Raw genomic sequence first — 12,926 nt, 5'->3', positions numbered from 1 at the left:
TTTGTATTATTACCTTGAATGCCTTTGTTATATTGTCTTTTTTTGATTCAGAGAGCATTTTTTAAAATGATGGCTTTTGAGACTTTATAATTGAGGATTAAAGGAGCCACAGACAAGAACCTGCAGAGCAGATCTAGCTAGGTTAATTAAACTAGGATGAACTGCTGTCCCTTTCAAAAGAGCTTAAAAAGTTGTGAGTTTTTACAGTACCATGAGCTAAATAGGAAGACCAAATAAAAGCATCACAAAAGTTTAGGACCATAAGGATGTTGGTGTTAATTTATATTTTGCCTCCAACATTTGTTGCATCTTCTCCATTTTTATGAAGGCTGCATAATGTGATCAGAGAGTTCTGTAATATTGACAAGAGGCAGTGTGAAAGTCATGAATATAAAAAAGACTGCTTTGGGACAAAGTTAAAGAGAAATTGATGGCTTTAATAATGTCAGAGACAAAAGGCATTGGACAAGCTCAGTAACATTTAAAATATTTATTAAACCCAGTCTGTAATTTTTCATAGGAAAGTTGCTTAAATGACAAAGGAATCATAATACAAACAGAACAATCCAGATGCTGCTGTGAGTCAGTACTACTTCAGACACATTTATATTCTTACCCTCAAGCTTTCTCAGAACCTTTTCTCACAGTTGCAGCTGTGCAGATAATTTGTGGAAGAACAGTGACAGAATCCTTCAAAAGAATACAAGACAATGGCATCAAGAAAAGGAAAAAAAATCACCTCAGTGTTTAGTTGTTTACATACATCTGTGACCTGAAGACTGACCTTAAATTCATTTTTGTTTTCGGTTAGAGTGAAGTCATTGTGTTGGGTCAGGGATCGTGACCTCCGTGACCTGGCTCTCAAATACCATATGATCTCACCTTTAACAGGAACCTAATCAACAAAGCAAACAAACAAGCAAAATATAACCAAAGACACTGAAATAGAGAACAGACTGACAGTGACCAGAGGGGAGAGGGGAGGGAATTTCAGGGGAAAAGGGGAAGGGTTTACAAGAACAAGTATAAAGGACACATGGACAAAAACAAGGGGGGTGTGGTGGAAACGGGAGAGAGGTGGGGAGGGCTGGGGGGTGGGCTGGGATGGGAGTAAAAGGCAGAAAACTGTACTTGAACAACAATTAAAATAAAAAAAATCAAATCTGGCTCTTAAAGAACCCAGATTATGCTGTTTCCATAGCTTCTGGCAATAGTGCAGGAATTCCTAAAGAAAGATCACAGGGTGAAAGTGGAAGGATGGAAAAAAAAAAGGTTTTGGTGTTATAGAGACCTTTCCCCCACTCTAGATCCTTTCTAATATTTGATTAGAAGGATTATTATATTAAAAGCCTCATATTAGATCCCTCCGAATACTGAGAAAAAGCAGATTTATTATAGTACAATAAAATTATTATGGACCTTCAAGAAATATATCTACAACCTTCACCCAGTTCCATAGCTATCATTGTTCTTGTTGTTGTTGTTATTATTATTATTATTATTATTATTATTATTATTATTATTATTATTAAATAGTTCCTGGTTTTTGAATTCAGAAATATTTACAACTGATTCCATACAAAACCCTAAGTTTAGAGAAAGAAAAATCTAAGAAAGTATAACTGTACTAATTATATTTTATTTTCTTTAGCTTATCTACCTTTTATTTATTTTTATTTCTTTACCTACCTTTTGGTTTCTCAACTTAATATTATTAGTATCAGATCAGAATGCCATTTTCATTTCTAATTTCTGTAACTAACTAAAGAGCATGAGCCTTATATATGTATTCTGAGAGTAACTAGTCCTCCATGTACAGTATCTAATTATTTACAGTTTATGTTCTACAAACTGTTACATTAAATGTGATTGTGTTATATTAGTTTATTTTGTCACATGGTTATATTGTTTACTTTAACTGGGTGATAAAAACAACTAGTTCAGCTTCTTGAGAAGTGAAATCTATTTGAAGTGAATTATTAATTTCTCTCCAAAATACTATAAATGCACTCATGACACTTTAGTCTTTACATTTTTAATTATAACTTTTCAAATATCTCAGATATCCCTTATATATTATTGCTAAAAGCCTAATTCAGAAATTATATTAGATTCTAAGTATATATTTCTATGAGGTCATTTATTTTATAATCAATACCATATAAGACAATTGAGGCCCAGAGAACATTTTTTCCCATTTTCCATTTGGCTAATTTCAAAACCTGAACTGAGCAGTCACACGACGGTTTAATTCATAAAACAGAGAGAAAGTTACTGAGCACAATGTGCTGCGTGTAGACACTGCTCAATAAATACTTGTATATTGTTACCTTAAAACTCAAATCAGATTTTATACTTTTCTTAAATTTTATTCATGAATAAAATTCATATATTTACACCTTGTATTTCTTTTGTCTTAACTGACAGAAACTTACTCGGTTATATTTTATAGAATAAAATGGAATAATATGTAATATCAACTATTTAAATGTATGTACATAAATACACATGATATATTATTTGATATTAATATTACTTGACCTTGATAGTATTTTATCAAATAAAGAAAACTAGTTTAAAATGCTTCCTGAGTTAGTTTAGTGACATTAAATATCATTAGGAAGTTTTCAGAGTACGGTGACACTTATTTTTAAATATCAGCTTTTGCTTACAATAGTAGGAGCCTTATTTAAAGATTTTCATGATACTGCACACAAATTGGATTCTAAATCCAATATGAAAACCCTTTGGTGTTCTTCATGAGGTTCTCTTTTTATGCACTGCCAATAGGAAGGAAAGACAAGTTCATTGAGTGCACTTCCTAACTAAAAATGACTGGAACAAATGGCTTGAAGTGTTCTCCGGGGGATTATTGACTTTTTAATTCAGGCTGCCATCAATCCTCATTTATATTTCATAATATGTATCCTGGGAAAAATAACCTACTTTTAAATGTGTAGCTTGTCACTGAAATTAAATAGTTGTTATGCCAATCACTTATTCTTAAATTCTATGCGTTTGATAGATTTTCAGGTAATCATCTGATGCCAGTATACTAAGTAAGAAACATATTATATAACATTATTTTTATGTTTAAAAACATATATTTTCTATTTGGGTGTAAAAGTTAAATATATTAAAATTATCAACCACTGATTTCAGTTCATGCTCAAGTACATCAATAACGTAGAGACAGCTAGGAATACTGGGTGAAATTGAACTTTATTTGAAAAGTTGTCCTTTGGGAAGTATCAGTGATAGTATGTGTGACTAATAAAATATCTATGTTTTCTAATATGAATGATGTCAAATCCATTATTATCATTGAATTGATTGATGTGCTTCCTTTAAACTAATTTTCAAATATATTTAGGTTGTCTCAACTTTTTGTTATTCCACAGAATTTTGCAAGAAGCATTGATCCTTTGGCTATAAATTCTATGGCAAGACACACTTGCTTTTATTAAATATCTCTTTTTAAAAAATTCATCTCCTAACTCCCAGGTTGTTAAAAAATTAGAAATTAAGTCTGAGTATTTGAAAGAATCTCTTCTCCAGATCTTATAATAAATGTGGGTTTGCTGAAAGTACATTAAAAAAATCTCTTTTAAAAGTTATTTATTTGTACTTCCTATATAGTAAAATGTTATAAAAACTAGTCTGTTCTAGATATCTTAGATGAGCCTAAACATACGCCCTATGTTACCAGGAGGGCAGGTAGAAAAGTATTGTTAAGAACTATTTTTGAAAATGCCTTTGACATTTCAAAATAAACTATTCACATAGTCATCCAAGGTGAAAAAATAAGATCTTGGTTTTACTCGGATCATTGTTGTGGATGTTTGTTAGTGTGTTTGTGTTTAGGAGAGGGGGAAGGGTATAGTAGGATTTTGATGCTCAGAGCTTTGGAAGTTTACCATTTTTATGCCCCGGAACTATTAAAGGCAATATACAAGGAAAAGTCCCAGCTGCAGACTCAAAAGATTATTGGACCCTTCTGAGGATCTCTCTCTGCCCCCTTGTCTCTGTGTTCTAGTTGACATGCATCTAGTTTAAGATCTCTAGAATACAGCCAACAGAGAGAACTAGGAAGCCAGTGGGGTGATAGGCATGTTACTCCTCACCTGATGACTTTAACTATAATCTTGGTCCTCATTGCTTTTATAATTTCAGTAAATCTGGAAAACCAACACTTATTCATTAGTCAATCAATTTGTATAGAGAATGTCTCTGCCAGCCACTCAAAAGTGGTAAAATTATCTTTTGGCTGGATATGTGACCCTAAAGAGGGTCTCAGATTGGTTCTCATCATTGCATCTTTGATTGGTGTTCTGATGAGTAAAAATAAAAGACATAAAGTAGTTCAAACCATATACCTTAAGAAAAATTCATGATGGTCCAGGAAAACAAGACCTCTTTCCATTGTCTTTTGCAAAGATAGCTCTTACAGAATATTCTTCATCTGAAATCTAGAGTGTTTTCGCTTGTTTGCTAAGTCATAGTCTTATTCAAGCAAATGTAGGGTGCATAGGCTTTCACAGATAATCTAAAGAGCAAATACTAAAATGTGAGTGTGAAGAAGAGCTAGGTATGATACTCTGGTAACACACATCCTGTGGACTTCTCTCCTTGCTCTAAGGTTCTTTAGTCACTCTGCTAGGCATGGGGATATAATGACTGCATGAGGCAAAACCCCTTCTGTAAGTGGCTTCAAACAACAAACATTTATTATCTTATGAGATAACAAGAAAATAGAGATTTGAGATAATAAAGAGCTAAGATAAAAATTTTTAGAACAGCTTAACTATGTGGTTCTGGTATGAGTTCCTCCCTGAGGTTGAATTTCACATGTTAGCTAGGGCCGCCATCATCTGAAAGCCTAATTGGGGCTGGAGGACTTCCAAGATGGCTCACTCACATATCTATTTGTTGCTTGCTGGCTGTTGGCATGGGGCTTTTCTCTCTCTCTTGATACATGAGTATCTCGATATGACTGGTTATGTATCTTTATGACACGGCAGCTGACTTTTCCAAGAGCAAGTGATCCAACAAAGAGCGAGGACACTGCAGTACCTTTTATGGCCTAATTTTAGGTATCTTGAACCATCACATTGCCAGTGTGTCATTAAATCAGCCCGCATGTGAAATGAGAATTTCCCATCTTATCCACCTTATATCCGACAGTTTGTACTGTCTTGAAGATCAAAGGATTCGTACAGCTACTTTAACACTACCAAAGAAACACAACCCTCCCCCTTTTTATTTCCTATAAAAAGTTATATAAGATTAATATTATTCCTTCTTTAGTTTGGGGAAAATTCTAGTTCTTTTAAATAAAGCTTTTTATGTATTAAGTTTCTTTAAATGTTATAACATTACTGAAGCCTTGTAGTATGTTTGAAAGTTGAGAGGTAGGAGGTCTCCAGTTTTGTTTTGTTTTTCAAGATTGTTTTGGCTTTTTGAGGCCCCTTGTAACTATATATGAATCTGAGGAATGCCTCTTCCAATTCTGCAAAAATGCAGTTGGATTTTGGTAGGCATTACATTGTCTCTAGATATCAGTTTAGGAGTATTGTCATCTTATCAATAACAGTTCTTACCAATTCTTACTATCTTACAAGCTAATTCTTTCAATCTATGTATACATGATGTCTTTTTTGAATATATATTTTTATCAATTTGAGGACTTTTTAAATGATTGAAGCAAGGTCTCCTTGGCTCAGCCTATATATTTTACCCTACAATAGTCTCAGAAGAGTCTTTACCCAAAGATCTCTGGTACATTTTAGTAGATAATAAAATTTGGAAACTAAGATCTATAAAAATATGCTAAATCACTAAAATATATCATTTATATTTTTATTGTATTGCAATTTTTGTTTTTGAAAATCAAATATGGATTTTAATTCACCTTCCCTTCCATTTCTTTTGTTAGTTCCTCCAGTAATCCGGGTGTATCCAGAGAGCCAGGCTCGAGAGCCCGGAGTCACAGCAAGTCTGAGGTGCCATGCAGAGGGCATACCGAACCCACAGCTGGGCTGGCTGAAGAACGGGGTGGACATCACACCGAAGCTGTCCAAACAACTCACTCTTCAAGGTGCTTTCTACTTGACCCTGTAAAATTTCACACTAAAAATTTATTTTTACATCATTCGATGCAAAAAAGGAAATGAATCTTGACGTCAACAAAATGTCACAACTATGAAAAAAATGTGGTTGTACCTAAGACATTATATTTGAATTAGAGTCTTTTAATATTATTTACTGTTTTAAATAATAGTCTTATCATAATGATCACATCATTATTCTGGTGATAAGTAAAATATTAAATTATGTATCTTTTAAATATTTATCCTCTGAATTACAGCAGACATGCTGAACAGAATAATTGGATCTCTTCATAGAACCCAGTTCTGATGTGACTATTTAAATGTTTAAATCAGAGATTAAAATATATGTTACAAAGGGTGTCAATAATATAGAAATTCTTTAGTGAATGTTTTGAGTATACTTTGTAAATGAAGGGAGAATAAAATGTTACTAAATGTTTTACATTTACCTTGCTTTAGGTTATTAAATTATGGTATTCTAATATATAAAATATTCTTCATGTTCTAATATTTTAGTGTATATACATAATTAATTATTAATATTATACCAATTATAGCCACAAATATATGTTAAGTGAAAAACAAAAACAGACAACCTTTGCAGTGTCAAATAGTCTAAGTAATAAAAAGGCAGTTACATACAAGTTCATTATACTAGTAAGAACACATGCAAATTTAATTTCTATTGTCAAGAGTAGCACATGAGTCACTTTACTTGATCATCATGGATGGCCTTCTATTCTTTACTCCATACCTTTAAATTTCTTCAATTCATAGTTCCCAAAATAAATATATTTTCATTTTTTAAAAATTTTGTAAGCATTAACTTTTATTCCATTTTAATAGTAAATATGTTTTTTTAAGATTTTTTTAAATTTATTTTTTAGAGAGGGAAGAGAGGGAGAAAGAGAGAGAGAGAAACATCAATGTGCAGTTGCTGGGGGCCATGGCCTGCAACCCAGGCATGTGCCCTGACTGGGAATCGAACCTGCGATGCTTTGGTTCACAGCCCACGCTCAATCCACTAAGCTACACCAGCCAGGGTGTAAATATGTTTTATCAGTATTTTAAAATAAGTCTTGAAACATTTGTGTATTTATTTTTATGTCAAAAATGACACATCTAAAAGTATTTTTGACCTTTAAAACCTGAATCTTAGAAATCTCTCCATTGATATAAGTAGCCCCAACAAATTTACAAGTTTATATCTACTGATTTCATCTTGCTTTTTGTAATCTGAGAAGATTGATCTGATTAACAGGAATTAAAGTGGAGGAAATTTGTTAGTTTTTGACTGTGTCATTTCTTGCTCATTTAATAGTAGTAAACCACAAGAATATATATCTTTATTTCCAGGAATATATAGGAAGCAAATTTAGGGAAGTGGTTACCCTCCAGACTTAACACTGAAAGAGTGAGAGCCATTGTAAAATAGCTATTGTCATTTTAAAAACAAGGTTGAAAGAGGTAAAATTTTGAGAATATATGGTAAATAATAAAAAGTGAATAAGGAGCACAACCTAAGAGAAAAGGCTGGGTGTATAGAAGTGTGAAACTCCATATGGCTTTATATGCAATAACATATTACTAAATACTATAGTTATTTAATTATTCATTTATTCATTAGATGCTTATGTAGCATTTTTATTTGAAGTCCAAGTCTGGGCACTAACTGAATAACTGGCAGTAGATGGGATAATATGTTAAAGACAGAAAGTACAGTCCTGGGAAAGCAGAAATATTTTATTGACAAGCAAATCAATGCAATAATACAAGAAACTAAAAATCAACAAAGATGTAGGAGAACAAGGTGATATACTACATAAGAAAAAAAAAGCCAAAGATGGAAAAAATGTTTAATAATGTCAAATGCATAGAAAAGTCCGGGAAGGTCATTAAAACATGTTATTGGATTAGGTTATTTATTTGTCCTTGTGACAATTAGGAAAAAAAACAGTATTAGTAGCAATCAGTCTTCAATGAGTTTAGAAGTGAAAAGGAGAAAAAAACATAAAAATCTCTTTACACGTTTTGAAAGGAGGAAAGATAGAGGAGGTAGTATATGCTGTTGGAAAAGGTTAGGACTGATGAAGATATTGTTTCTCTTTGGACAATTTATCAGTTTGAGGGAATATTGGTAAAGATAAAGATTTGTAGGGAATGGAAGAGGGGGAGGTGAACCAAGAGTTATAGAAATCAACAGGAAAAGGGGAGATTTGCCTTGGAAAGAAACAGAAAATTTATGGTGAGAAGTAAATAAAGGTGAAGATGTAGATGGAAACGGGATGTTTGGGGTTTACCTTCCTTTTTTCAGGTTTATTTATGGAAATATAATCAACATATAACATTGTGTAAGTTTAAGGTATAACATGATTATTTGATACAAGTTTATATTGTAAAATGATTTGGATTTCTTTTCTAATAATTTCTATGCACTTTAAGATTTAAAGGGCAAGGTCACTTACTTGGAGTGATGAGAAGTTAGTTTCAAAATGTGAAACATCAAACAAAAAGTAAAGATTTGACATAAAAGCGGAGTAGGACATGAAAGCCATCTAACTGTAAAGGTCAAGTGAAATGAATACAGAAGGCACTGAACATTCTGAAAATTGAAAGCTGTGAAAATGCAAATTTGTGCATTTGCTAATGCGGTAGTCTCATAATTTACTCACAAACCTAGGTGCAGCAACACCAGGTGCAGAAGCATGTCAGCTCATCCTAGTTCTGGAGGTTAGTAAGGCATATGGGTCAGGATGATAAATGGATGAGGGATTTGGTAGTTCTGGCAATAAAGTAGGAAATACCTAAATATACTAGATTTTGTAAGGGAAGGAGAATGGAGCATATAGGTTAGGAGAACATATAAGAATATTGAGAAGAGAGAATTTAAAGATGGAATACACTGACTTGATGTTCCAAAAACTCTAGGGAATTTAGGTTGAGTGTGGGTCTTGAAAGAAAAGCTTGTTCTGTGGAGATATAAAACAGGAAGCTGATACAGGCTTAAATACATCACTCACTTCCTATCTTTTAGAGCAGGGAGCTACAAAATAAGGCCCACTGGCCAAATCTGGAAAGCTGCCTATTTTTGTACATAAAGCAATTTTTTTTGCTTTTTCTTTTGTTTTCAGAACAAGCCATGCTTATTTTTAAAAAAAATATTATCTATGGCTGCTTTCAAGCTTCTTTAGCAAGGGTGAAGAGTTGCCACAGAGACTGTACCACCCACAAAGCCTAAAATATTTACTATCTGGCTTTTCACAGAAAAAACAAGAACAATAGAAAAGGAAAACATTGCCAACCTATGTTTTGGACAAGTGATTCCCCTCAAAGAATGGGGGAATGGAGGTGTGTAGTACTGTTTATGAATTGAGAAAGGGGGTTAGCTGTCTATAACGACGGTGTCTCCTCAAATACTCCCTCTCTCTAGCTCATTCGCATCCCTAGCACTGGCACTCAGGATCTTTTCCCAATGGTATTCCACCTTCTTTCCCCAAGACGCCAAATGATTTTTTTGTCCCTTGTCATAAATAACCACGTTCCCTTCTACTGCACACGGCGTTCTTGTGACCGGGTAACATGAAACACCCACATGCAAACACACACACAGAGACACATTAGAAAGAAAGAAAAGAGAAAGGAAAGGAAAGAAAAGAAAAAAAGAAAGGAAAAGAGAAGAGGAGAAAAGAGCGTAAATAAATGAGCAGAACAAACGCTGAACTTTAGAGTCTGATAGAGCAGGAGTCCAGCCTTTCTCTTTGAGTTGGGTGACCTGCATAAAATCATTCTAAGTCTCAGATCCTTCATCTAAAAGTTAAATATTTCTTTGAGAATATTTAAGAAATAGAATATGCAAAAGCACCTTGTATATTGTCAATATATTAAATGGTTCATTATATCGTGGTTTCCACACTCGGGAATGCAACTCATTATTCAGGAGTTAGCTTAAAATATGATTTTACAAGATTTAAAAGATGGGCTATCACTACCTTAACCCTTTGTTTACATATTAACTACATCAATTTCCATATTACAATATTTTTTTACTTTAGGTGTATTTATGGACAAGACCAAACCTTGCAGACAAATCATGTGTTGTTACCTTCCTGTCCTTCTTCCTAATAATTCAAGATATAATATGGACTTAATAACAAATTTGATAAGTGACAATCATATTAAAACTTTTGTGAAAGCTTAAGGCAAAGTAGATTTTGAACATTAAAAATAAATACATAATTGCAGTTATAGTTTTCAATGTGAAATACTCCTTATATAATGTAGGTGCTAGGAAATGAATATAAAATATAAACTGTGTGCTTTGATATTGAGTATTGGGCTCTCTATTAAAATGACAGCACAGTTTATGAAACACTGGAATGCTTTTGGAATATTTTGGTATGCCTTTAAAGCGTGGAAGTCAGAAGGAAAATAGTGTGATTAGGACAAGCTAAGAAAACTGTTTGACTGTGTGATCAGAAAGCACTGTACCAAAACTGAAGTGGTAGTTTACAAGTTGCATCTGCCTTCTGTTCACAGCAAATGGCAGTGAGGTCCATATAAGCAACGTGCGCTATGAAGATACGGGAGCGTACACTTGTATTGCGAAGAATGAAGCAGGAGTGGATGAAGACATCTCTTCTCTTTTTGTGGAAGATTCTGCTAGAAAGACCCGTATGTATCCCCCACAACACACACACAATACTTAACTTTACAATCAAGCTTTTTTCGAAAAGCCAAAGAACCAGAAAACTCTGTGAAATGAATAATCCATTAAAAATGTCCTATGTAGGAGAGACATGAACCTTGAAATATTAAAAGTATATTTAAGAATTTAAAAGCAAGCTTGGAAAAACTTTAATATAACATTACAATTATTCTCTTTCTTTTGCAACTGTACATGTTTCAGGTACTGTCTTTGTGTTTGCTCATAAGGGAATTTAAATGCCTTGCAAAATACCTCACCCAAAGACCTGGGGAATTTAAGGTCTTGAAATATAGCTAAGGCACATCCTACCAATTTATCAAATTCATACTTTTCTTTTTCTGTCAGTTGCATCACAGTCAGTGGTGCAGTGTCTGTAAAGCAAGGTGTCCCTAGTAGGCACGGTGGTTATTGCCACTGAGAGACACTCACTGCCCTGGCACCAGCTCTGCTCCACAGGCTGCTCCCCATTTAGTGCTAAGCATCCTTTGTCATCACTCTGCATGTCTCCTGGCTGGATCATGAAGTAATATGAAAAATGAATGTTTTTTATTTAAAATATGATTTGGTGAGAGGGATACGGATTGTTGGGATGCTAAAGATGGATTTTTGGTTACAACTGAATTGCTCAGAACTCCAAGTACTATAATAGCATTTATCAAGTGAGCTCTCCGTATACAAGTCCACAGATACTTTTCCTGGTCCACACACATCACAGAAGGGCTGTTTGGAAATTGGGTTTTGAAGGACAGTGGACCCTTGAGCAACATGGGGTTTAAGGAATCTGACCCTCAGCACACTTGAAAACCTGCATATAACTTTTGAATCCTCCAAAATTTAACTACTAAGATAAACAGTGAATTTACATATTTTGTATATGTATTGTATACTGTGTTCTTACAATAAAGAAAGCTACAGAAAAGAAAATGTTATAAAGAAAGTCATAAGGAAGCAAAAATAAATTTATAGTTTTTGTGGAAAAAATTTCACCTGTAAGTTGATCCTGCAGTTCAAACCTGTGTTGTTTAAGGGTCAACTGTACTTGGAATGGCCTCTCCTTGCTCTGCTGATTTATTACATTTGTTTACACCCAATCTAAATTTCTGCAGGGTTCTGATGTTTTGAAAGCCCACCAGATTGTCCTGCCCATTTCTCCAAACTCAGTTTTTGAACAAGGCTAATGCATCGTCCCAGAAAGCTCCTTATTTGTTTTTAAATCATTGAGCACATGTTAGGTATAACTGGATCCAATGAGGAAGGAGGATCTTATCTTTTTGACTATCAAGTTATCTTTTTCTATATTTGGTCTGATTAGGGCAAACATCATTACAAGCAAATATTTAGAAAGAAAATACTTAGTGTGGAAAAAAAAAGGAAAGAAAGCTGGATTTAATGACCTGCATAAATTCCACCATATTTTTTTTTACTATACTCTAGATATTTCTGCAATATACTAATTTGAAATTCAGTTCCTGTTAAAAATTAATTTTAGGGTGACAAGTAATTGAAGACTTTAGTTTTCTTTGTTCTTTATAATGATGTTTGTAAGACATTTAATTTCAACTCTGCATTCTGATTTTCTTTTAATATCAGTCATGTATTTTTCAATGTATTTCCCTATTTACAACATTAAAAAACCTTGTCATAACTCCCTTAATTAATCATTCTAAACTAACATGGAAACTTGAGGAAAACTATAAAAGAATATTGAATATAATTTAGTCATATATTTAATCATATAAATGTGTTAGTTTAATTATAAGCAGTTTCTGAAATTATGTTTTCACTTTATTTTACTATCACTTTAAACCCTTAGAGGTCAAAATAACACCTTAAATTAGTTTTGAGATTTTTTGTTGTAGTATGCTTTTAAAATCAGAATTAATATTTTTATAAGATATAGTGGTGTGGGACTTACTACATTTATACAAAACTTTCAGTTATCTTACAAGAAACAATACAAGTGAAATATTTGAAGATATTTTTCCCTAGGTCTAGACATAAAATATTTATGGGTATTGCTTCTGTATTTAAATTACATGACATTTTCTAGCATAGAGAGTGAAAACTAATGAATTAAATTTTATTAAACTTATTTATTTAGGTAAGAATAC

At 33.1% G+C, this 12,926-nt stretch overlaps 1 protein-coding gene across 4 annotated transcripts in view; it reads left to right on the top strand.

The window, feature by feature from the left end:
- FSTL5 (follistatin like 5) overlaps positions 1 to 12,926 on the top strand; it is a 542,283-nt gene that overhangs the window by 430,318 nt on the left and 99,039 nt on the right. For all 4 annotated transcript variants that reach the window (XM_045831808.1, XM_045831806.1, XM_045831807.1 and 1 more), the window contains exons 9-10: positions 5,936 to 6,097; positions 10,647 to 10,781. In XM_045831808.1, the coding sequence (XP_045687764.1) occupies positions 5,936 to 6,097; positions 10,647 to 10,781 (297 nt within the window). The remainder of the gene's footprint in view (positions 1 to 5,935; positions 6,098 to 10,646; positions 10,782 to 12,926) is intronic.

The sequence above is a fragment of the Phyllostomus hastatus genome, unplaced genomic scaffold (assembly GCF_019186645.2).
Source record: "Phyllostomus hastatus isolate PE091 unplaced genomic scaffold, TTU_PhHast_1.1 phas_contig_159, whole genome shotgun sequence".
NCBI lineage: Eukaryota > Metazoa > Chordata > Mammalia > Chiroptera > Phyllostomidae > Phyllostomus > Phyllostomus hastatus.
This window is presented reverse-complemented; position numbering and strand designations above follow the sequence as displayed.